The 26,321-nt window shown below is 38.1% G+C and overlaps 1 protein-coding gene and 1 pseudogene across 3 annotated transcripts in view; both read left to right on the top strand.

Moving 5' to 3' along the window:
- The window catches only part of RYR2 (ryanodine receptor 2), a gene marked incomplete at both ends in the record, with an annotated part of 724,637 nt that overhangs the window by 193,250 nt on the left and 505,066 nt on the right, over window positions 1–26,321 (top strand). For both annotated transcript variants that reach the window (XM_079725493.1, XM_079725494.1), the window contains one exon: window positions 11,126–11,245. In XM_079725493.1, the coding sequence (XP_079581619.1) occupies window positions 11,126–11,245 (120 nt within the window). The remainder of the gene's footprint in view (window positions 1–11,125; window positions 11,246–26,321) is intronic.
- On the top strand, window positions 20,498–21,360 carry LOC307060225 (non-selective voltage-gated ion channel VDAC1-like; annotated as a pseudogene). The gene has a single exon. The product of its transcript is annotated as a non-selective voltage-gated ion channel VDAC1-like (transcript).

Here is a 26,321-nt window from a genome sequence, read left to right as displayed (position 1 = left end):
GCCTCCCCCACTCTCTCTCCCCTTTGGTAACCATAAGTTTGCTGCTTTCTATGTCTGTGAGTCTGTTTTTGTATATAGATTTATTTGTATTATTTTTTAGATTCCACATATAAGTGATATCATATAGTATTTGTCTTTCTCTGACTTATTTCACTAAGCATAATATTCTCTTGGTCCATCCATGTTGCTGCAAATGACAACATTTCATTCTTTTTTAAAAAATTTATTTATTTTTGGCTGCATTGGGTCTTCGTTGCTGTGCATGGGCTTTATTTGCGACGAGCGGGGGCTACTACTGTTTGTTGTGGTGTGCAGGCTTCTCACTGCGAAGGCTTCTCTCGTTGTGGAGCATGGGCTCTAGGCACACGGGCTTCAGTAGTTGTGGCACACGGGCTTAGTAGTTGGGGCTCGCAGACTGTAGAGCGCAGGCTCAGTAGTTGTGGCGCACAGGCTTACTTGCTCCGTGGCATGTGGGATCTTCCCGGACCAGGGCTTGAACCCATGTCCCTTGCATTGTCAGGCAGATGCTTAACCATTGCACCACCAGGGAAATCCTTCATTCTTTTTTATGGCTAATATTCCTGTGTGTGTGTGTGTGTGTGTGTGTGTGTGTGTGTGTGTGTATATGTACATATAATATGTATATATGTGTATATATGCGTATATATATACGTACACACACGTACAACACCTTCTTAAGCCAGTTGTCTGTTGATGAGCACTTGGGTTGTTTCCATGTCTTAGCTACTGTAAATACTACTGCTGTGAACATTGGGGTGCAGATATCTTTTTGAATTAGAGTTTTCATTTATTTCTTTATAGATACCCAGGAGTGGAATTGCTGGATCATATAGTAGTTCTATTTTTAGTTTTTAAAGGAACCTCCATACTGTTCTCCATAGTGCCTGTATCAAGTTACATTCTCACGAACAGTGCAAGAGGGTTCCCTTTCCTCCACACCCTCTCCAGCATTTATTTTGTGTAGACTTTTTGATGGTAGCCATTCTGACTGGTGTGTGATGATACCTCATTGTAGTTTTTATTTGCATTATTTTCTCTAATAGTGATGTTGAACACCTTTTCATATGCGTGTTAGCTATCTGTATGTCTTCTTTGGAAAAGTGTCTATTTAGGTCTTCTGCCCATTTATGGTGGGGTTGTTTGTTTCTTTGATATTGAGTTGTATAAGCTGTTTGTATATTTTGGGTAATAACCCCTTGTAGGTCTCATCATTTGCAAATATTTTCTCCCATTCCATAGATTGTCTTTTCATTTTGTTGATGGTTTCCTTTACTATGGAAAATCATTTAAGTTTGATTAGGTCCCATTTTTTATTTTTGCTTTTATTTCTTGAGATAGTGATCTAAGAAAATACTGCTACGACTTATATCAAAGAATTTTTCACTTATGTTCTCTTCTAGGAGTTTTATGATGTCTTGTCTCACTAAACCATTTTGAGTTTATTTTTGTATATGGTGTTAGAGAATCTTCTAATTTCATTCTTTTACATATAGTTGTTCAGCTTTTCCAGCACCACTTGTTGAAGACTGTCTTTTCTCCATTATATATTCTTGTCTCCTTTGTCTTTGAGGTTAATTGACCATAGGTGTGTGGATTTATTTCTGGGCTCTCTATTCTGTTCCCTTGATCCATTTGTCTGTTTTTGTGCCAGTACACGCTGTTTTGATTACTATAGCCTTGTAGTGTAGTCTGAAGTCTGCAAGGGTTATACCTCCAGCTTTGTTCTTCTTTTCCCAAGATTGCTTTGGTAATTCTGAATGTTTTGTAGTTCCACATAAATTCTAGGATTATTTATTCTGTGAAAAATGTCATGGGTATTTTGATAGGGATTGCGTTAAAGCTGTAGATTGCTAGTGTCATACTTGGACCAAACTCCAGAGTCCTTTCCATGACCTACAAGCCCCTCTGGATCCAGCCCTGCTAAGTTTCTGCCATTGTTTCTTCTACTCATCCCCCCAGCCGCTCACTCACCAGACCCTTTGCTAGTGCAGGGTTGCTGTGTTTGCTGCCCTTCCCTGCCTGGAATATTCCACGTGCTCACTCCCAAGTTTATTCTGATCTTTGTTCATTGTCTTCTCATCAGAGAGACTGATTCTGACCAGCCTCTAATATAATCCCCTTCATTACTCTTGATATCTTTGACCTTGTCCTTTTGTATTCTTGGCTCTTATCACTATCTGATGTTAAATTTTATAAACTATTCATTTACTTATTATTTATCTCTTCCTTGAGTATAAGCTCCATGGGTGCAAGAACTTGTTCTGCTATGTTGGTGGTCATGTCTTGAATAAGTGAATTTACTTCTTACAAAAATAGGAATGATGAAATAACAATTAATAATCATCTTTTATATTCTTGGCACCCTTTCCTGTGCACTTTGTAAATATTAGATTCTTGATTAATTTAATCCCTTGCATGCAACAACTGTGTAAGGTAGGTGTTTTCTCATTTCATAGATGAAAATACTGACAATCACAGTGACTAGTAAAAGGAGAGCTGGAGAGCTGGGATTTAAACTCTGAGTGAGTCTGGTCCAAAAGTAATGTTTTCTACTTAATTCATATTATTTAGTATTACAAATGATTAAATAATAGTTATGTATAGTGGGCAAGTTATTATTAATTATTATATAACTTACTATATTCTTACCATGTAACTTATTATACTAACTCTTATAAAACTTGTTATTACATAACATTATTATATAACTTCCACCTAATAGATAAAGACACTGAGTTTCTAATTGGTCTCTAGGGGGCTCTTTTTGCACAAACACAAGATTATGTAACAGATACTTTGTGTGTCTCACTTTATCTGGGTAACTTTTGTATTTTCCATCCATTATATTTGACCCCTTGTAAACTGGCACTTGTGAGTTCAGCACCAAGCTTTTCAAAAGCTGGTCCTGATATTTGTATCATGATTTTGCTTCGAGTACAAAGTAACCTTTTGCCGATCTTTATAATACTTGGGTTAAGCTGAGTGAAAACAACAGAAAGGCTGAAAATTGCTATTTTGCTTGTACTCACTTTCTAGAGTGCATATGTACAACCTGATTTTTACCAGGAATAGCTTAATGCTCAGGTATAGTTTGGTGGTTCGTTGATTCTTTCCCAGGTCAGAGAAAAGCCTTCAGCTGAAATATTCACGGATTGCAAGAAAAGTGAGGACATTTATTGAAAGCCTATAAAAATATGGAGGTTTTGGTGCACTGCATGGTAATCTCCGTTTTAATTAAAGAATTACATTTATAATTAGCAAAAACAGAATTAAATATTTATAATTAGCAAGAACAGAATTTAATAAGTTTGCCAATTACAGAAGTAAATTGGAGGCCAAAATTGCAAACTCATATTTCCCTGTGTTTTTCAAAAGCAAGCCTATGAATCCATAGATAAATGTTATGTCCGTACAGTTTGAGCTATGAAACCCTTGCATAAAAATGCAGGTGGGGAGGTACGTATCAAAACATATCCCAGAAACAAGAGTAAAATAGTTCCTATGAATAATATTATTTCATGCTCTGTGTTTTTGCTAAAAACTCTTTGGTGTTCTCCAGTGGGTGGTATAATATGTATATGTCCAGATGGCTGTTATTTATTTATTTTTTTGATCAGTCTTGAAAATTTGTCCTTGTGTTGTGCGATAACAAGAGAATTACACTTACTGGAGGTCATCGACTTGTATATATGAGAGAGAGAGAGGGGGAGAGTCTGTGTATATGTAATACAAGAAAGCATAGTGTCCTCAAGAGTCAGAAATTGCCCATCTTGAAATAAAGAGTTATTGATATATAGATTCAGATCTTGAAAATTGCCTCTAAAATTACTTCTCCATCTTTGTCTTTTCAGCATTCTTCCTTTACATAAAATCTTTTCGTTATCCTTCCTTAAAATGTTGCAATAATTTGTACACAGTTGTCTGCTCTTCAGGACTTTAATGTGGTTTATGCATTCAAGTCTGGTGTGGATCTTTGAGAAGCTCTACAGCTTTCTCCCTGGGTCTCTGCCATTCTGCAGAGAGGAGGAGCAGGACTTTGAATATTCTAAAATATGCATGCAAAATCTCAAGCAATATATTATGTATAACATACACATTTTTATAGTTAAATATGGGTCTCATCTGTTCTGCATAGCTACTAAGTATTTCAGAGTAATATGAATAAATACACTTAATTTTTCATAGAAGTATCATATCTAAGTGATACTCTGTGCAATAGGTACACTCTCTGGTGTAATTGCAGAATGACTCCTAAGGGGCCAGCCCATCCGGCACTCTCTTTGGTCTCTTAATACTTGCTTGAGCATCAGCCAGGTGACAGGGAGACATTATTGAGTGCTCAGTTACTCTGCTTGTCTCAATGTGTGATGTCAGTGCTTTATGTGCAAGTAGGAACACTGGTTTTCTTTACTAGCTCTTTCTGTGGGTGTATTCCATGTATAGGTGTGAGAAAGTCAGGATAACAGTCTCATACTCAGCACATATATTAAGATGAATTTCATCTTTACACGTGAGGCAATCTTCGATGCCAAGTAGGAAATTCTGATCATTTCAGAGCTAGGAACACAGATTTTATGCATACTATTTTCCAAGTGGAAGAGGGGAAAAGGTACATTTCTGTTGATGTTATTGTTGGTGACTGTATCTGTCAACTTTAATCTTTGTCTCACATGAAACAGATACTGAGAATGTCTGCAATATGTTCAGTCTTTCTAGATCTGATTTTTCACTTGCATGTCAATTCTCTTTTGACAAAGGTCAAATTAAATGCTTAATTTTTGTAACTGCTTCTATTTTTATGATTATGACCTCATATGTTATCCAAGCTATTTTAGGCTCTTCATTTTCCTGTATCTTTTAAAATTCTAATTTAAAAATTATTTAAAGTATTTCAGAAATGTACTTATTTTCAAGGATTTAAAACCTAAGAGCAAGGACTTCCCTGGTGGTCCAATGGTTAAGACTTCACCTTCCAGTGCAGGGGGGGTGCGGGTTCGATCCCTGATTGGGGAGCTAAGATCCCACATGTCTCGAAGCCAGAAAACCAAAACATAAAACAGAAGCAATATTGTAACAAGTTCAGTAAAGACTTTAAAAATAGTCCACATCAAAAATATCTTTAAAAGAGAAATTAAAAAATAAAACCTAAGAACAGAGAAATTTCCTTAACCTAGTGGTCTCTGGGGAACATTTTTACTTCTTGCTTACTTTCTACTAGGAAATATAGTTTGCCATCACTGTCTTGGGTGATATTCATGAGGGCAGTTTCAAAGTTTTTTCACACATTTTGAAATAATATTTCACAAGAGAGTAGATGGGATACAACATGTCATAATGCTGAAATGGCTTCCTCATGTGGTCTTATGGGTACATCAGTCCTGATCTACGTCCGTTCTTCTGTAGTTGGGATCAGATTACAGGATTGTATCTTCATCTATAAATTATTTGTGCTGTTTAATATACCAGTTGCTGTGTGTGTGTGTGTGTGTGCGTGTGTGCGTGCACGCGTGTGCATAGCTTTCTGCTGGTGCTTTAGCAGCTCAGATATGTGGCCTACATGAAGAGGCAGCAGGCAGCCGGGTGGGTAGAACTGTATTCTCTGACAGAGTTTAGAATTGCCTGTACATGGTGATACTAAAAATAAGGCCAGCTTTTTGTGGGCTTCATTTCAGTTTGGAAGCTCCCTGCAGAGAATGCTACCTCCTTTGCCTGCCCTGGGGGCATCCTCTGCCATCTTGGTTCACCACCGCTCCTATTTCCTAGGTTTTAGGGTAATAAGAAAAGTGGAAAAGCAGTTAATTGAAGAGGAAGATGCTCTGCTGAGTTCAGAGCCAACAACTTAATTTTATCAAGTATTTTAATGAGTTCTGAAGGATATGGCAGATGTTAATACATTCATTCTTTCTATGATAGCCCAGAAAACTAGGTATTTTTCCATCTCTGAAATGGAAGTTAAAAAGGTCCCTTCCTCCTCTTCTGTCTGTGTTGATCTCTGTCCTCTGCTTTGCCTTTCTGTCTCCTTTCCTAAAAATCCATTAAGTAGCACTACTTTGGACAGCCATTTCTCAGTCGAAAATTTAATCATTGACTAAATTTTAATTACCTACTAATGATACAGACAACCTTCTTTTTCTCACCTCACCATTTCCTGCTGCTCCTCGATTCACAGAAGTTGGCTTGTTATTTTATGTAAGTTTGTTTTTCATGTGATTTTGTTTTTCATTTGGTTTTCTTTTTAACACAGTTAAATCTGCATATAGTAACTTTATGCACTTTACCTATAGCCACATCACTAAAACATATTTGATGAATGGAAACCAGGGGATTATACTAGGGTTAGTTTCTGGGTAGATTCCTAGCCAGACTCTTAGTGCAGTGATTTTATATCATTGTAGGAGGTAGTACAGCACAGAGGTTAGGAGTCTAGGTTATAGAGTCAGGTGGACCCAGATTTGAATCCTGTTCAACCACTTTGCTGGGTAACAGGGATTTACTCTCACAGTGCCTCTTCTTCTCATCTGTTAATACTCAAAAGCATAATAATAGTACTTAACTCTTCATTTCTTTATGGCACAGACTCCCTGTCCCTCAGTAAAAGCCAAGGGCTTTTGGCTTTTAGGCTGGGCTCAGGGCCTGTCTTGATCTGGCTCTGTTGTCTCCGACTTCATCTCCCACCATCCTCTTCCCCCTGGCTTAATCCACTCCAGCTGCACTGACATCCTCCCTGTTTCTTGAACATGCCAGATAGTCTTCTGCCTGAGAGGCTTTCACTGGCCTTCCTTCTGCCTGGACTGCCCATTCCGCAGATACTCACATAGCTGATGCCCCTTCCCTGCTTCAAGTCTTTGTCTCAGTGAAACCCGTTAATTTTATTCAGAATTTCAATCTTCCCCACCACAGCAGCACTATGAGCCCCTTACCCTGTTCTAATTTTTTTTTTAACACAGACTTTTCACCTTTAACATAATTTATGAACTTATTGTCTTTTTGTTTATTGTCTCTATTCCCTGCTAGACTGTAAGCCTAACAAGTTCAGGGATCTTTGATTTATTTTGTAAATCATCTCAAGGGCTTAGAACATTTCCTAGCACATATTATGTCCTCAGAAAATATTTCAGTGATGATAAATGAATGTGTGAAAGGAGCTGTTGGTGGTGTTATTTGATAATTATTTTCCATCTTGTACTGTACAGCAGACATGGCAGCATTTGTTAGAGAAATCATGTCTTATTTACTCCTCACAAAATTGCCTGGAATGCAGTATTGTAGTGCTGGCTTTCCCCCCCATAAATAATTGATCTCTGTGCTGAAGAGCTGTAAGGTCATAGGAAAAATACAGGAGCATTTAACAAAAGGAATTCAATCCAATGTATATTTATGGAGCAGTGGTCTAAATTGAACAGTGGTATGATTCCCTTGGGTGTTAAGTAAAACGTTTATTTTCATTGGGCACCTGGTTTCCATGGAGTTTAACCTGACCTGCTTGACAGATAGCATTGGATACAATACAGATGGTGAACTTTTTTTTTTTTGCGGTACGCGGGCCTCTCCCTGTTGTGGCCTCTCCCGTTGCGGAGCACGGGCTCCGGACTCGCAGGCTCAGCGGCCATGGCTCACGGGCCCAGCTGCTCCGCGGCATGTGGGATCCTCCCGGACTGGGGCACGAACCCATGTCCCCCGCATCGGCAGGCGGACTCTCAACCCCTGCGCCACCAGGGAGGCCCAAGAACTTTAAAAATGCATAGTCAGTAGGCTCTCCAACCACAGTAGTTCTGGAGAAAAAATTGTGCTTTGAGATGAATGATGGGTTAATTAATAGGCAGGTGTTTACGAATTGGTGTTTGGTCCATCAGTGCTCAGTATATTTCACTTTCAGTCAAAAAGGAACTCTTCATTTACTGGAATGTAAAATAGAAACAGCTCCCAGATAAACTGGAAAAAGCCTTATAAGTGTGTCAGGCTAGGATCCATCAAAGTTGGATCATAGTTGAAAGCTGTAGTCATGGCTCTCTTGTTAGTGGCGTGGCAGAGCTCCCTGAACTCGGTGTTACTTCGTGCCCAGGCGCTTCATCACACAATGCCGACGCACTAAATTGTAAGGAAACTGCACAAGTGAGTTGGTTTTATTAATTTAATAGAGTGTTCAGTACATTGTTGGTTCCTTTCCCTTATATAGTTGGTTTGATCACATATTAATGAGCATCTCCAGAAATGTGCTCTCATTTCTGGTTCTGTCCAAAGTCCACAGACTTATTTTAATATTCAGCTGTTACTGACTGCCTCCAAACTCTTATAAAAGACTTCTCACATCTTTTCTGGGATCCATATCCTTTCTGGGACCCATTCTGAATCCCCCTGGTACTTGAGCACTTGTTAGAAATGCAAAATCTACCCAAGACCTTGTATTTTAGCAAGACCTACAGGTGAAAGGATGCATGTTAAAGACTGAGAAGTACTTCTCTATATAACAAGTCTCTTAAAAAATCAACTGAGCCTCTGGAAGCAGTGTGGGGTTGAGGACTTTTACATTCAAATAAATTAGGTTTAATGACCAGTTCTTAGAAATAAGTATGTTCAGCCCTCTGTGAGTAACAAGTTACTTTGAGCCTTATTTTCCTCATGTGTATATCTGTGGATAATCTGTATATTACTGGGATATTGTGAGGATTAAGTAATGCCAGGACTGGCATACACTGTATTTTCAGTAAATATGGTACACCTTCTCTTCTTTCGGGCTTACTGGGTAGCACTCTTATTCTCACCTGCCTTATACCTTGATGTGTTTTCTTATTCTCATTCCTAAAATGTCTTTAATTAGTACATTACAGTAATTATTTACTAACTGTGTTTAGATAGCCTCCAGTATCCAAACGAACCTATCTTACCCAAGAGTGTAGTTTACTCGCTAGAGTTAATTCCATAGGGTGAGACAAGATAGCAAAAGACTGTGGCGGTTTGGGAAGGCATTGAGCACAGTGCAGCACAATTCAGTTCTTTGTTACTATAAACCTATTTGGAAAACATGATGTGTCTTTGATCTTGCAGATTATATAAGCAACAAATATACTTCATTATTTTTTATTATAGCCATGCTGAACATGAATTAATATTCAGATGTACTCATTATATGAAAATAGTGCTTTTTTTTTAGCAATTGACTTTTAAAATGTAACAATTGAATGCTCACTGGATATCAGTGAGCACTGTGGGGAGATTTGGGAGCTAATTATTAAGAGATTGGACTTGGCTGTGACCGGTGCTATGAGCCAGCTATTAGGTATTGCTGCTGCCATGTAGGAAATAAAGCAAATATATAGCATGATAAGGGTTTGTATTAAATTATAGCTGTACTTTTCCAGTTGATATAGCATATTCTTTAGGTTAACCAAAAAGGCTTGTTTTCTGCTTTTGAATATTTGCTGTATCTTATCACCTCCACTCTACTATTCGACCATGGTGAGCATCTAGCATGTACTCTTATTCCTTTTATGCTTTGATTCTAATTAAAAGGGTTGATGAGTATATTTGTTTTTTTCTCTGTTAAGTATCCTGTTTCTTTGAGGTTGAAATGTCAAAATATAAATGGCTAGACTTTTTAGGCATTTGCCACTTAGAACCTGTTAAAAAATGATAATGATATCTTGCATTTCTTGTTGATTTAGGGCCTTTTTTATGTCAGTCACTGTGTAACTTAGTTGATCTCACTTCCCTTCTCATTTTGTAGACAGCAGAACTGGGGTAAGAAACCAGCTGTTGCTAATTCTAAAGCCTGTGCATCTTGTCGTGCTCATGCTGCCTGTACTGAGTCATCCCATGGATCATCTTTCCCTTGTACAGTTTTTCCTGTAACCCTGCTTAATTAATTGATTGGAAACCAAGTGTTGGATTGCAGAGGACTGAACTAACAAATCACCTCTCTGTACATTTTTAAGCAATCCAGGATCATTTCAAAGATGATCAAGTTGCCAATGTGTGGTTGAACTAAGATGACTTTTCAGGTTGATTTGAACCCAGAAGCTCTGTTATTGACCTGTTTTCCTGTGTCAGTTTTGGAACGATGTGTGTGTGCTTGCTAGTGGAATCTGTTCCATTCTTGATAATACTTGATGTCCTAGGAATATGTCAGACCATTTTTTGATAGTTTTGATGATTTAAAGCAGTGTGTAAGAGCGCTAATGTGGAAATCCTGTATTTTACTTTTCTCCATGTAGGTTGCCTTTGGGGATCAGTAATGACAGTAAAAAAAAAAAAAAAAAAAAAAAAGCTGTTGATTGCCTTGAATAGGAATAACTTCTCCCGCCTCCCCCTACCCAGTTACCTTTTTTTTTTTCTTTTGCGGTACGTGGGCCTCTCACTGCTGTGGCCTCTCACGTTGCGGAGCACAGGCTCCGGACGCGCGGGCTCAACGGCCATGGCTCACGGGCCCAGCCGCTCCGCGGCATGTGGAATCCTCCCGGACCGGGGCACGAACCCGTGTCCTCTGCACCCGTGTCCTCTGCATCGGCAGGCGGACTCTCAACCACTGCGCCACCAGGGAAGCCCCCAGTTATCTTTTTTTTGCAAATAAAAGTACACTAGGAATTGATTCTTTGGCTTTTTTGGGGACAGTTCTTATATTTATTTTTCTCTGATTTTTTTAAAATATTTTTTTAAAATTAATTAATTAATTTATTTATTTTTGGCTGCATTGGGTCTTTGTTGCTGTACGTGGGCTTTCTCTAGTTGCGGCGAGCGGGGGCTACCCTTCAGTGTGGTGTGCGGGCTTCTCATTGTGGTGGCTTCTCGTTGTGGAGCACAGGCTCTAGGCGTGCTGGCTTCAGTAGTTGTGGCACGTGGGCTCAGTAGTTGTGGCTTGCGGGCTCTAGAGTGAAGGCTCAGTAATTGTGGCTTACCAGCTTAGTTGCTCCGTGGCATGAGGGATCTTCCTGGACCAGGGATCGAACCCATGTCCCCTGCATTGGCAGGTGGATTCTTAACCACTGAGTCACCAGGGAAGTCCGTATTTTTCTCTGATTTTAAAAAGCATTAAATAATAACCTTGTGGATCTGATTTAGACTAAGTAATGCTAGATCTCACTTTTTTCTCTTCTCCTCCCCTCTTCAGGATGATGAAGTGGTTCTGCAGTGTACTGCAACCATCCACAAAGAACAACAGAAACTGTGTTTGGCCGCAGAAGGGTTTGGCAACAGACTTTGCTTCTTGGAGTCCACTTCGAATTCCAAGGTGGGATAAAGCCTTTCCAGGCTACTCAAACATTCGGGTTTTAATAGGGGCATTGAAGTTATTTATGGGCACTCTGCTCTTTTCTATGGAACAGAAACTAAAGGAAATTGAACAGTCTTTTCCCTATTCATTAAGCAAAGTTTCAGTTGTGCCCCTACTCTTTGCAAATAACTCAGATGCGACTGTTAACAGGAATAGCCAAAGTCCTTGCCCCATGCTGTTTATATATAGTAGGGGAAAAGTAAACAGTGTAAATAAGTGATATAATTTCAGAACCGATAAGGGCTGTGAAGAAAAGCAGAGTAGTAACAGGGTGGAGAGCGATAAGGCAAGGACTCACCCTTTCGCAAAGGGTAATTAACGAAGGCCTTTCTGAGGCAGTGATATTTGAGCAGAATGGAGTGAGGGAGGGAGAAGTACTAAGTTCTTGACCATTCTGGAAAGAACCAGGCAATGCAAGGGCCCCTCGTTAGGAAAGTGCTTGCAGAGTGTTTAAGGAAAAACAAGTAAGCCACTGCAGCTCTAGTACCCTGAATGGGGCCACTGGTGAGGAAAGGTGAAGGGCCTGTCAGCCCTTGGTTAGCAATTGAGGTTCCTTCCTAGTATAAAGGGAGGCCATTGGATCAGGTGAGCAATGCAGTTTGATTTAATATTTAAGTAAATATTTGATTTAGCTCTTCTGTGGATTAGAGGCTTTTGTGGGTTTTTTTTTTTTTTTTTTGGCTCAAACAACAGAAATTTATTTCTCACAGTTTTGGAAGATAGAAGTCCAAGATCAAGTTGCCAGCATGGTTGGGTTCTGGTGAGAGATTAGAAGCTTTTGAAAGAGTAAGATTAGAAGCAGTGAGAACAGGTGGAAGGTGCCTGCAGAAGTCTGCAGGGCATCTGCTGGGTCTTCAGATGAGAAGCAACGGTGGTGGGAAACTTGGGGGCGTTGAGAATAGACTTGTAGGATTTAGAGGATGTGCTGATAGATGACTGTGTAGAATAAAGGAAAGAGAGGAAATGAAGATGTTTCTGGTGGTAGAAAATCAACCAGAAAACTGTCAATTTAATAATGTTTTGTGTAGCACTTTTTAGTTTACAGAGTCCTTTGACCTGCATGATTTCATGTAATTGTCACAATAGGAGAATGTGTGCATGGTTATTGCTGTTATAGTCACTGTACACATGAGGACATGGGGGCTAGTAGAGGGCAGGTACTAGACCAAAGGCTTCCTGTGACTCAAAGCAAGTGTCGTCAATAGCTTTTCACAGTTAACACCTCGGTCTTTTGGCTTCGAGTCCCTGATTCTTCCCTTTATATCACAGTACCCCTTTCATTACTCTGTGGAATAACATTGATCAATGTATACATATGACTTATTTATTATAGTAATTTAATGCCAAGTCACATTATTAATATTGTAATGGTGGGTGACAAAACATTATGCATTTTATAGCCCTGCCTAGATTTATTTTTAATTTGACAAGTGTTTATTGAGCATTCTCTTTGTGAAAATTACCACAATAGGTATCAGTTGTGAAAAATATTCTTCTTAAAAGAACTTATTAAGGATTTTAATATCTAGTATTTTCCCTGTGGTTTCTGGAATTTTGTCGTGCCTAGAACCAGGCCAATTAGTTAGCTGGGTTTTTATTTTTCACTGCACTGGCTATGGTTCTCTTGGTCCTTTAATATAAGAGCTGGTTTCCAGTACTAAAAATGAACTCTCCTCATGCTCTAGTTAGGTATGTCATGTAGCAGTCAAGGCACTGAAATAGTCTAGGCATTCATTTAAACTGGTTAATCTTGAAATAGATCAAGAGGGAGGAGTAGGAGGAGGTGGAGCTCACCTCTCCCCACAAACACATCAAAAATGCATCTACATGTGCAACAGTTCTCACTGAAAACTAACTGGAGACTGGCAGAAAGATTCCTGTACAGCCAAGGCTATAAGAAAGATCCTCATGGAATCAGGTAGGAAGGGAAGAGAAGTGAGCATGTTGGGACCTGTGCCTTTGGGAGGGGACTCAGAGGAAAAGAGAAATTACACGGGTGGAGATTTGCCTGGGGAGTCAGCAGTTCCTGTTACATATTGGATGCCCCAGCCCTGGGGTCTGACACAGGGAAAATGAGCCCCTTTGGCTGGTGGGAGGGCTGGTGGGACTCAAAGGAGAGAGCTATGGGAAGCCTGAATTTTGCCTGTAAGCAGTGTGCTTGTGCTGGCTTGCTCCTGAAGCAAGGTGGAGAGGGCAGATTGAAAACTGCTGAGATGGCTGCCTGGTTGCCTGTGACTGCCCCAGTGCACGCCACAGCCTGAGCCCAGCAAACACTCCAATCCCGCTTACTATATACTAACAATGAAGTCTCAGAAAGAGGAAACGAAAACAATCCTGTTTAAAATTGCATCACAAAGAATAAAATACCCAGGAATAAACTTAACTAAGGCAGTGAAAGACCTATACTATGAAAACTATAAAACACTGTTGAAGGAAACTGAAGATGGTACAAAGAAATGGAAAGATATTCCATTCATGGATTGGAAGAAATAATATTGGTAAAATGTCTGCTACCCAAAGCAATCTACAGATTTAATTCAATCCCTATCAAAATACCCATAAAATTTTCACAGAGCTAGAGCAAATAATCCTAAAATGTATATGGAACTCAAAAAGACCTGAATTGCCAAAGCAATTTTGAGAAAAAAGAACAAAGCTGGAGGTGCCATGCTCTTTGACCTCAGACTATACTACAAAGCTACAGTAATCAAAACAACATGGTACTGACACAAAAAGAGACACATAGATCAATGGAACGGCATAGAGAGCCCATAAATAAATAAACCCAGGCACCTACATTCAATTAACCTATGACAAATGAGGCAAGACTATACAGTGGAGAAAAAACAGGCTCTTCAGTAAGTGGTGCTGGGAATACTGGACAGCTACCTATAAAAGAATGAGAGTAGAACATTTCCTCACACTGTATACAAAATAAACTCAAAATGGATTAAAGACCTAAATGTCAGACCTGAAACCATAAAATCCTAGAAGTGAACATACGTGGAACACTCTAGTATACTCCATGTTAGTATACCTGAAACTAATATAATATTGTAAATCAACTATACTTCAGTAAAAGCTTACACAGTGATGCATGTCAATTATATCTCAAAAAAACTGAAAAAAATTTTTGGAAAAAAAATAAACTGGCTAATTCTTCACAGGGATACTTGGCTATCTAGTTGTGACTGTTGACGTAGTGAACTGACCATTTCAACCATTTTTGTTGTTGTCGTGCTCTGTTATTCTTTTTCGGTTTATCTGAAAATTTGTATTTAAGATGAGATACTGAAATTGTTTATCAAGCATAGAATAAAATAGCAACTGAAGTCCAGTAAACCAATCTGAACTTTTTTTTTTTAAAGTTCTTACAACATAAATGCTCTTTTCTTTCACCTACTCAGATTACTTGATGATTCCCTACTGTGTCAGTTTTTTTTCATATCTCCGTTTTACTTTGTTCTCCCTGACTTGTATATCCTTCCTTTACGTTTCCTGCTGGTGAAATACTGCTTGTCCTTCAAAGCCTATCTCAAATAGTCCCTTCTCTGAGCTGTTTTTCTCTCTGTTTTTCTTAAGTGATTTATTTATATTTCTATTATATTTTCACTTGGGCTTAATTCTGTGTAACATCCACAACATCTTCTCTCCCTGAATACATAAGTATATATACTCCCAGGTACCATACACCAGCTTCTAAATTCCCTGAGGACCTGGGCATAGCTCATTTATTTTCTTATTTTTTAGCATGAAGCACTAGTGAGTGATTCATAAGATTTAATGGGTTATTAAATTTGAAAGGCAACCACTAGTCTTAGGGCAATTTATTTTATAAAATAGACTTTTAATTTTCTATAATAGCAAAGAGTCAAAACTGTGGATTTCAGTTGATGTTTAAACTATCTAAGCCTGGGTGCAGATGTGTTTCATGCAGATATATCTGGATTTGACATTCATTGGTAGAAAATGAGAGATGGCCTTTTTTTTTTTTTTACCCCTCAAATTGGTGTCTCCTGCATTTATTATAAAGGTTGGGAGAACAGAATTATTGTTGGCATTGAGTAGTCAGTCACTGTAAATTATATACATGTTCCTGGAAATGATCCCAGAAAAACCTTAAGCTACATAATCTTCTAATCAAATGCAAGACTTACTTTTTCAGAAATTTTCCTAGGATATTTATTCAGGCTGATCTGTGCCTGAAAGAGAATGTTTCATAATTCCAGCATAGATTTTCTTGCACAAAATGTAAGCATTAAATCTGATGATATGTTTACTTAGTTATTCATAATTCATAATTATGGATATTTACTGCACACTCCTTATATGAATGACACTTTGTTTCTGTATTTTAGAATTGAAAAGTTGGGCTTTTGTTCTTTGGAACTAGTCATTTTCAGAGATACCCACCTTGTTATTATTAAAAAGTTTATGGAGAAATGAGAAGTTATTAGGGAGGCATAGTTTTTAATCTCCTTGAATCTCCACATAAAAACAGACCTATGACGATGGCAAAACCTGAAACCCACAGACAACATAATATCTAAAGCAAACTAGGTGACAAGTTATCCCCACCTCTGGTATCAGTAAGTGTAGGGGAGGAAGTGTAGGGGAGGTGACATGGTTTCTGTTGTCTCTGAAAACCGGTAACGGGTACTCACTAGAAAGCATGGTGGGCCAATGTGAAACTAGAAGCTAAAACTAGGAAACAACAAAGGAACTATGATAAGGATGGATGTTTCTAGAGCAATCTTGGCTTATGGACTTGTGAAACTAACCAGATAAGGCTCTTTTCTTGACAAAGCCCTGCTCTGAGGGGAAATTGTTGGGAATCCAGTTCAGATGGAGCAGGGTGGATAGGGGCAAAGGATAAAGAAGGACCAGGTGAAAGTGGGGCAGGGAAACAGCCAATAGATCTCATAATCAAAAAGCCTTGTTTTGAACACTAGATGAAAACAGCAGAACAAGTTGCTGTAGGACCCTGAAGCTACAAAAGCTATGCTGACCCACCCTCCTTTCCCAAGCGTACAAGGAAGCTCATCTCAATTTTTATCTGTTTATCTGGTGTGCTTTTGTTGCCTGTAGACATAATTCTCCTTATTTGTTTCTTTTATATAACTATATATATATAGTTATATGTATATATAATTATATATAATGTATATAATTTATATATAATTGTGTATAATTTATAAATAATCATGTATAATTTATGTATACTGTATAAGTGGAGTAATTAATTTACATTTATTTATATAATTATTTACATTTTTCCATTATGTATGTAGATCTAATTTTATATGTCACAGAGAAGAAGGAGCAGAATAATATCTGTAGGTAGTCCAGGCCCAGCAGACTTTCAACTGCAAACCAGGAATTTAAAACAACCATGATTAATATGCTAAAGGTTCCAATGGATAATGTAGACTGCCTGTAAGAACAGATGGGCAGTGTAAGCAGAGAGGTGGAAATTCTAAGAAAGAAGGAAAAAGAAATGCTGGAGATCAAAGACACTGTAACAGAAATTAAGAATGCTTTTGATGGGCTTATTAGTAAATGGGACGTCGCTGAGCAAACAGTTTCTGAGCTTGAGAGTATCTCAAAAGAAGCCTGCAAAAGTGAAAAGCAAAGAGAAAAATGACTGAAAGAAAAACCATAACAGAATTGAGTATCTAAGAGCTGTAGGACACCTACAGAAGTTCTGTAGAATCATGATGAAAGGAATAGAATAAATATTTGAAACAGTAAAGACTGATAATTTCTGCAAATTAATGTCAGACACTTAACCACTGATCCAGGAATTTCAGAGAACACCAAGCAGAATAAATGCAAAAAAACCCTCCACATAGGCGTATCATTTTCAAGGTACAGAAAATTAAAGAAAAAGTCCAGAGAGAAGCCAGAGGGAAAAAACTTACCAATGGAGGAGCAAAGATAAGAAGTACATCCAACTTCTCAAAACACCACTGGAAACAAGAAGAAACTGGAGTGAAATATTTAGTGTTGAGAGAAAAAAAAAACTCTATACCAACCCAGAATTCAATATCCTGCAAAATTACCCTTCAGAAGTGAAGAAGAAAGACTTTCTCAGACAAACAAACATTCAGGATATTTTTTGCCAGTAGACCTGCTTTGCAAGAAATGTTAAAAGAAGTTTTGCAGTAATAAGGAAAATATATAGGTCAAGAACTCTAATCTTTAGCAAGGAAGGAAGAGCATCAGAGAATGAGTGGTTAAAATAAAATCTTTTATTTTTCTTATTCTTAATTGACCTAACAGATTGTTGAAAGTAGTAATAGCAATACTGTATTTAAATATATACATATGTATTCATTTAATAATTTTCCAAACAGAAAGCACCAGGCCCAATGGATTATTCACTTATTATTATTTTTTCCTTCCTTCCTTCCTTCCTTCCTTCCTTCCTTCCCTCCTTTCTTTTTCTTTCATTTATGGCTGTGTTGGGTCTTTGTTGCTATGTGTGGGCTTTCTCTAGTTGACGCGAGTGGGGGTTACTCTTCGTTGCGGTGCGCGGCCTTCTCATTGCGGTGGCTTCTCTTGTTGCAGAGCATGGGCTTTAGGTGCGTGGGCTTCAGTAGTTGTGGCATGAGGGCTCAGTAGTTGTGGCTCACGGGTTGTAGAGTGCAGGCTCAGTAGTTGTGGCACGTGGGCTTAGTTGCTCCATGGCATGTGGGATCTTCCTGGACCAGGGCTCGAACCCATATCCCCTGCATTGGCAGGTGGATTCTTAACCACTGTGCCACCAGGGAATTTCCTCACTTATTATTCTTAAGGAAGACACTATACCAATTCTTTATAATCTTTTTCAGATGATTGATGCAGAAGGAATACTTCCTAACTCATTTAAGAAACCAATGTTACCCTTATATCAAAATATGATAATGACATTACAAGTAAAAATAACTACAGACAATATCTCTTTATACATAGATATAAAAATCTTCAGGAAAATATTAGTAAATAGAATGCAATAATGTATAAGAAGAATTATACACCTTGACCACATAGGATTTATTCGAGGTATACAAGTCTAGTTCAACATTCAAAAATCAATTAATGTATCCATCACATCAATAGAAAAAGAAAAATCACATGATCATATTAATAGATACAGAAATTGTGTTGGAAAAAACAACATGCATTCATGATAAAAAAAAAAAACTCTTAGTTCCCATATAGTCTTAGTTTACTTTCTCAACTTGATAAAGATTATCTACAGAAAACCTACAGCTAATATACTTAATGGTGAGAAGCTTGAAGCTTTCCCGCAAAGATCAGGAACAAGCCAAGAACATCCCCTCTCATCACTTCTTTTCAACATTGTACTGGAAGTCCTAGCTAATGCATTGAGACAAGAAAAGGAAATAAAAGGCCTACAGATGGGAAAGGGAGAAATAAAACTGTCTTTGTTCATAGATGATGTTATAAATCTATGTAGAAAATCTGAAAGAATCAACCAAAAACTCCTAAAATTAATAAGCAATTATTGCAAGATACAAATTTAGTATACAAAAGTCAATTGCTTCCCACTATACTGACAGTAAACAAGTGGAATTTGAAATTAAAAACACAATACCATTTATATTAACATGCCAAAATGGAATACTTAGGTATAAATCTAATAAAATATTATAATATCTGTATGAGAAAAACTACAAAACTTTGAAAGATATCAAAGAAAAATTAAATAGGTATTTTGTGTTCATGGATAGGAAGACTCAATACTGTCAAAATGTCAGTTCTTCCTGACTTGATCTACAGATTCAATGCAATCCCTGTAAAAATCCCAGCAAGTTATTCTGTGAATATTGACAAGCTTATTCTAAAGTTTAGTTGGAGAGGGAAAAATAACCAGAATAGCCAACAGTGTTGACGGAGAAGTACAAAGTTGAAGAACTGACACTATCCAACTTAAAGTCTTGCTGTAAATCTACAGTAATCAAGACAATGTGATAATGGTGAAAGATAGGACCAGTAGATCAATGGAACAGAATAGAAAGCCCAGAAATAGTCCCACAGATAAAGTCAGGTGTTCTTTGACAAAGGAGCAAAGGCAGTCCAATGGAGCTAAGATAGTCTTTTTAACAAATGGTGCTGAAACAACTGGGCACCCACCTGCAAACAAATGAATCTAGACACAGACCTTACATCCTTGACAAAAATTAATTCAAAATGCATCACAGACTTAAATGTAAAATGCAAAACTATAAAATCCCAGAAGATAACGTAGTTAGAAAAACCTAGATGATCTAGGGTGTGTTGATGAGTTTTTAATTACAACAGCAAAGGCACGATCCGTGAAAGAATGGATAAGCTGGACTTCATTAAAATTAAAAACTTCTGCTCTGAGAAGGACAATGTCAAAAGAATGAGAAGATAAGTCTCAGACTGAGAGAAAATATTTGGAAAAGGCCCATCTGATAAAGGACTGTTTCCAAAATATAGAACTCTTAAAACTCAGAAATAAGGAAACAACCTGATTAAAAAAATGGGCCACAGGCCCTAAGACACCTCATTTAAGGAGATAACAGGTTTCCCCTGCCATCTGAAAGTAGAGCATTCCTATGAAACTTTTCATACGGCAAAATGGCTTAAAGCAAACAAGCAGTTACCTTAGGACACATCTTGCTAACAGATGCACAAATTAAACTGAGATAAAGCACAGGTGCTCACAGACACAGTCAAAGCTATGGCTGCTTGATACTGAGTGTAGCTTCTGAGGAAGGACTGCGTGAAGACAGTTTGGAGGCTTCTTACAAAACTAAGCATACTCTAACCATATGACCCAGCCATCATGCTCCTTGGTGCCACTCTTGTTGCTGATAGTATGGGCTGGATCTATATAATGGCTTGCTGCAAGACGAAAGCTGAACGCTGTTTCTGCTTTTTGCCTTTTTTCGTAAAAGCAAAAACCCTCTTCCGATTTCTTTTGATTAGCCAACAGGTACTAATGTAGATCTTCCCTAAAAGCAAACTGGCATAAAAATAGACTTTTGAAAAGCAGGGGATACCTGTATATAGATCACAAATAAGCACATGAAAAGTTGTTCCACGTCTTACGTCATTAGTGAAGTGCAAATTAAAACAGTGAGATAGGCCCTCTGCCCCGCCCCTCGCTCTGTTCCTCACGCTGCAGCCCCCGCCGTAGCCGCGGCGGAGCCCACTGCCACCGCTTCTGAGCAGAAGATGCCTGTGCCTCCCACGTATGCTGATCTTGGCAAATCTGCCAGGGATGTCTTCACTAAGAGCTGTGCATTTGGCTTAATAAAACTTGATTTGCAAACAAAATCTGAGAATGGACTGGAATTTACAAGCTCAAGTTCAGCCAACACTGAGACCACCAAACTGACGAGCAGTCTGGAAACCAAGTTACAGATGGACCGAATATGGTCTGATGTTTACGGAGAAATGGAGCACTGACAACACACTAGGCACAGAGATTACTGTGGAAGATCAGCTTGCACGTGGCCTGAAGCTGACCTTCGATTCATCCTTCTCACCAAACACTGGGGAAAAAAATGCTAAAATCAAGACAGGGTCCAAGTGGGAACATTATCAACCTGGGCTGTGACGTGGATTTCGACGTTGCCAGGCCTTCCACCTGGGTGCTCTCATGCTGGGTTATGAGGGCTGGCTGGCTGGCTGACTACCAGATGAATTTTGAGACCACAAAGTCTCGAGTGATCCAGAGCAACTTTGCGGTTGGCTACAAGACCGATGAATATGAATTCCAGCTTCACACTAATGTAAATGATGGGACAGAATTTGGTGGCTCCATTTATCAGAAGGTGAACAAGAAGATGGAGACTGCTGTTAATCTGGCCTGGACAGCAGGAAACAGTAACACTCGCTTCGGAATCACAGCCAAGTACCAGATCAACCCTGACTCCTGCTTCTCGGCTAAAGTGAACAACTCCACCCTGATAGAGTTAGAATATACTCAGACCCTAAAGCCAGGTATCAAACTGACACTGTCAGTTCTGCTGGATGGCAAGAATGTCAGTGCTGGTGGCCCCAAGCTTGGTCTAGGGCTGGAGTTTCAAGCATAAATGAATACTGTACAGTCATTTAATTTTAAACTATTTGGCAGCATAGCTACCTTCAGAATTTAGTGTACCTTTTAATGTTGTATGTCAGGGATGCAAGTATCGCTAAATATCATGTTAGACTTCCAGGTTAAAGGTGATTCCGCTTTAGGGTGTTACCCTTTCAGAGGTACAGAAGAAACCCAATTTCAAAAAAGGTCCCTTCAGTTGTAGACTTGAGGGGGAGCTTGCTGGCCCCTCTAGAGATGTCAGGTTTCTTTTTTACCTAGAAATGGCTGCAAGTGGAAGTTGGTAATTTGCAGGTACTTTGCAATTTGTAAATTCGTATTAAGTAAATGAATGAAATTGTGATTTCCTGAAAACTGAACCTTGGTCTCCTACCTTGATTGAGGAGAGGCTCTTTCATGGTGTATACAAACTCATCTGAAAGGGACTTTTTTAGGCCGGGACTCTTTCCACCCCAATCCATCACCTCTTTTACACCAAAAGTAGTCTTCAGGGAGTGGTAGCTGTTTCTTCTGTGCCATTTTGGGGTGGAGAAGGTGGATGTGATGAAGCCAATAATTCAGGACTTAATTGTGTTTTTTCTCATGTTGTGTTTTTTTGCCCTTGCACCGGAGTATGGAATAGCTTCTAAGAGCTCCAGCTGCAAGCTGGGAAGAGTCTATGTGACTGTAATCACATGGTGACAACACTCAGAATCTAAATTGAACTTCTGTTGTATTTTCGCCACTCAGTTTATTTTTTAGCAGTTTAATGGGTACATTTTAGAGTCTTTCATTTTATGTGGAATTAGTTCCTCATCTTCAAATGCTGTAATTAACATCACTTAAAATAAAACTTGAATAAAATATTGAAACCTTAAAAAACAACAACAACAAAACAATGAGATTCCACTGTGCCTATTAGTGACCAAAATCCAGAGCATTGACAATACCAGATGCTGAAAAGTTTGTGAAGCAACAGAAATTCTTATTCGTCATTGGTGGGAATGCGTAATAGTTCAGCCACTTTGGAAGACAGTTTGGAGGCTTCTTACAAAACTAAACATACTCTGACCATATGATCCAGCCATCATGCTCCTTGGTATTTACCCACAGGAGTTGAAAGTTTAAATGTTCACACAAAAAGTTGCACGTGGATGTTTATAGCAGCTTTATTCATAATTGTCAAAACTTGGAAGCAACCAGCATGTCCTTCAGTAGGTGAATGGATAAATAAACGGTGTTACATATAGATAGTGGTATATTACTCAGTACTCAAAAGAAATAAGCGGGCTTCCCTGGTGGCGCAGTGGTTGAAAGTCTGCCTGCCGATGCAGGGGACACGGGTTTGTGCCCCAGTCCGGGAAGATCCCACATGCCGCGGAGCGGCTAGGCCCGTGAGCCATGGCCGCTGAACCTGCGCGTCTGGAGCCTGTGCTCTGCAACAGGAGAGGCCACAGCAGTGAGAGGCCCGCGTACCGCAAAAAAAAAAAAAAAAAAAAAAGAAAGAAGCTATCAACCCATGAAAAGACATGGAAGAAACTTAAATGCATATTATTGAGTAAAAGAAGCCAATCCAAAAAGGCTGCATACTGTAGGATTCCACCTATATAACATTCTGGAAAAGTCAAAACTATGAAGACAGTAAAAAGATCAGTGGTTGCCAGGCGTTAGGGAGGAGGGATGAATAAGAGGATTTTTAGGGCAGTGAAACTCTTCCGTATGATATTCTAATGATGGATACATGCCATTATACATCGGCTAAAATCCATAGAATGTACAGAACCAAGAGTGAAAACTGTGGACTTTGGGTGATTAGATATGTCAATGAAGGTTCATTTCTTAAAACAAATGTACCAGCTGGTAAGGGATGTTAATAATGGCAGAGGCTTAGCATGTCTGTGGGCAGAGAGTAATGGGAAAATCTTTGTGTTTTCCATTCAAATTTGCTGTGAACCTAAATATGGTATAAAATAATGCATTGAAGTAAAAAGGACAACAGAAAATGTTAGGTATAAGAGAATGCACTTTTAATAAATGACCCTGGGAAGAAAACCAAAGCTCAAGAACACTTGCCTGAAACCACACATTGAAAATGCATAGTGCCTATGTAGAAAATCATCTTCTTAGTTGGCCCATACAGATAATCACAGTAAAGCTATTGGAGTTTAAAGGTAAAGAAAAAAAATCTTTTGAATCCAGGCAAAAAGACCAAGTTACTTTTAAAGGAAGGAAAGTCAGATTGTCATGATACTTATTTTTAAGACCAACGCTTTATGCCAAATGAAAATGGAGTAACATATTAAGAAACTTAGGGAAAGAAAATATGTGTCAAAGATTCTAGCGAACCTCACTTTGCATACAAAGGCCATAAACTATTAAGAAACTATTTCTATCTGAAATTTACAAAGCACACTATTAAGTAAATGTTAGGTCAAAGGAGAAATGTCAAGTAAAATGGAAGAATTTCTTAAACGTAATGAAAATGAATACATGATGTTTTAGAATATGTGGGCATATCTAAGGAACTTATCAGGAGAACATTTTTAGCATTAAATGCATGTATTAATAAAAATTAAAAAGAAAATAAATGGATTAAACAAGCAGATAAAAAACTAGAAGAATAACAAAGTAAACAAAAGAAAGCAACAGGATAGAATTAATAAAGATAAAAAGGAAATTGATGAGTTAATTTAAAAATTGGTTCTTTGAAAAAATTCAACAAACTAAGAAAAAGGGAGAAAGTACAAATATTCTTGTGTATTAGAAGTTACATAAAGGTACAAAAGGGAAAACAGTCACAGCACAGTAAATTAAATCCTAAGGGACCATTTGCTCAGTTATATGCAGATAGATTTGGAAATCTTCATGAAATGAATCATTCTGTAGAAAAATTAAGTATACTCCAGAAAGTCTAAACAGACTAATTGTCATAAAATAAAGTAATAAAAGAATTTCCTGACAAGAATTGTACCAGGGTCAAATAAACGCCTACTTAACTATGCAGCTTAAATTATTCCGAAGATAGGAAAAGAAGGAAAACCTCCAAGTTTATTTCATTGAGTAAGTATAACATGGATTCCAAAATCTTAAAAAAGTATTTTGGAAAATTATAGAACAATTTTACTTAGGAATATTGATACACAATTCCAAAATAAAATATGTTTTTAACAGAAAACAATGTTGCATTAAAATATACCTCATGACCAAGTGGGGTTTATTCCAGGAATCCAAGAGGGGCTCAATACCAAAAAATCCGTTAGTATAATTCTTCATATTAATAGAGCTAAGAGGAAAAATTCTTTAGGCATCCCTGAAGGTAGGGAAAAGTCTCTTGACAAAATTTAAAATCTATCAATGTTTCAAAAAATAATAAAATAGGAATTGATGGATAGCTCCTTAACATTTATTTTACAAACGCACATGCACACACACACACACACACACACACACACACACTTGCACACTTCAGTTCAAAAGTCAGCACCTTATTTACTGGGGGTGGGACACTAGTGGTTTGTTTGTTTATTTTCACATATTTTATGGTTTTTATTTGTATGAAATATCCAGAATAGGCAAATCCATAGAGACGTAAAGCGGATTAGCGGTTGCCAGGGGTTTAATGGAGGGTGATTGCTTAATGGGTCCATGATTTCCTTTCAGGATGATGAAAATTTTTTGTAGCTAGTTAGTGGTGATGGTCACACAACATTGTGAATGTGCTAAATGTCACTGAATTACACACTTTAAAATAGTTAACATGGTGAATTTTATGTATCTATTTGGAGTAGACATTAATTCCTTTTACGTTTTAATTGAAGTATAGTTGATTTACAATGTTTCAGGTGTATAGCAAAATGATTCTGTTATACCTTCTATATATATGTACATATATATGTGTATGAATATGTATATGCATATTCTTTTTCATATTCTTTTCCATTACAGGTTATTATTGAATGTAGTTCCCTATGCTATATAGTAGGCCCTTGTTGTTTATCAATTTAAAATATAGTAGTATGTATCTGTATCTGTTTCTTTTTAATACATTTATTCATTTTATTTATTTATTTTTGGCTGCATTGGATCTTCGTTGCTGCACCAGGCTTTCTCTAGTTGCTGCGAGTGGGGGCTACTCTTCGTTGCAGTGCACAGGCTTCTCATTGCGGTGGCTTCTCTTGTTGTGGAGCATGGGCTCTAGGCGTGTGGGCTTCAGTAGTTGTGGCTCGCGGGCTCTAGAGCACAGGCTCAGTAGTTGTGGCACATGGGCTTAGTCACTTAAGGTGGATTCTTAACCACTGCGCCACCAGGGAAGCCCCAGCATGTATCTGTTAATTCCAAATTCCTAATTTATCCATCCCCCACCCTTTCCCCTTTGGTAACCGTAAGTTTGTTTTCTGTGTCTGTGAGTCTGTTTCTGTTTTGCAGATGTTTATTTGTATAATTTTTTTATTCCACATATAAGTGATATCATGTGATATTTGTCTTTCTCTGTCTGACATACTTCATTTAGTATGATCATCTCTAGGTCCATCTGTGTGTTTTATTGGAGTATAATTGCTTTACAATGTTGTATTAGTTTCTGCTGTACAACAACGTGAATCAGCTATATGTATACCTATATCCCCATACACTTGTTGCTTGAATTGGAAAGAAGTTAAAGATGGATGTTCAGTATCTCTGCTGTGCATGTGTGTTGGAGGGACAAGCCAGTGTTATTAGACATAGAGACTTAAGTTTGGTTGTGAAGAGGTAAAGCATCTGTAGTTGCAGATGATCTGATTATATGTCTAAGACTACCAAATGAGTCAGTGGAAAAACTACCAAAAATGGACTTATGAGAGACATTTATAGAACAGTGAGTTATAACATCAGTGTACCAACAGCCTTCACATATGCAGACCAGTCAGAACGTACACTGAAAGATACACATATATGGAATGATGCTTGTGCACACATACATACCTACACACATACAAA

The sequence above is a fragment of the Hyperoodon ampullatus genome (assembly GCF_949752795.1).
Source record: "Hyperoodon ampullatus genome assembly, chromosome: 1".
NCBI lineage: Eukaryota > Metazoa > Chordata > Mammalia > Artiodactyla > Ziphiidae > Hyperoodon > Hyperoodon ampullatus.
The sequence above is the reverse complement of the archived record's forward strand: the minus strand, read 5'-3'. Positions and strand labels throughout refer to the sequence as shown.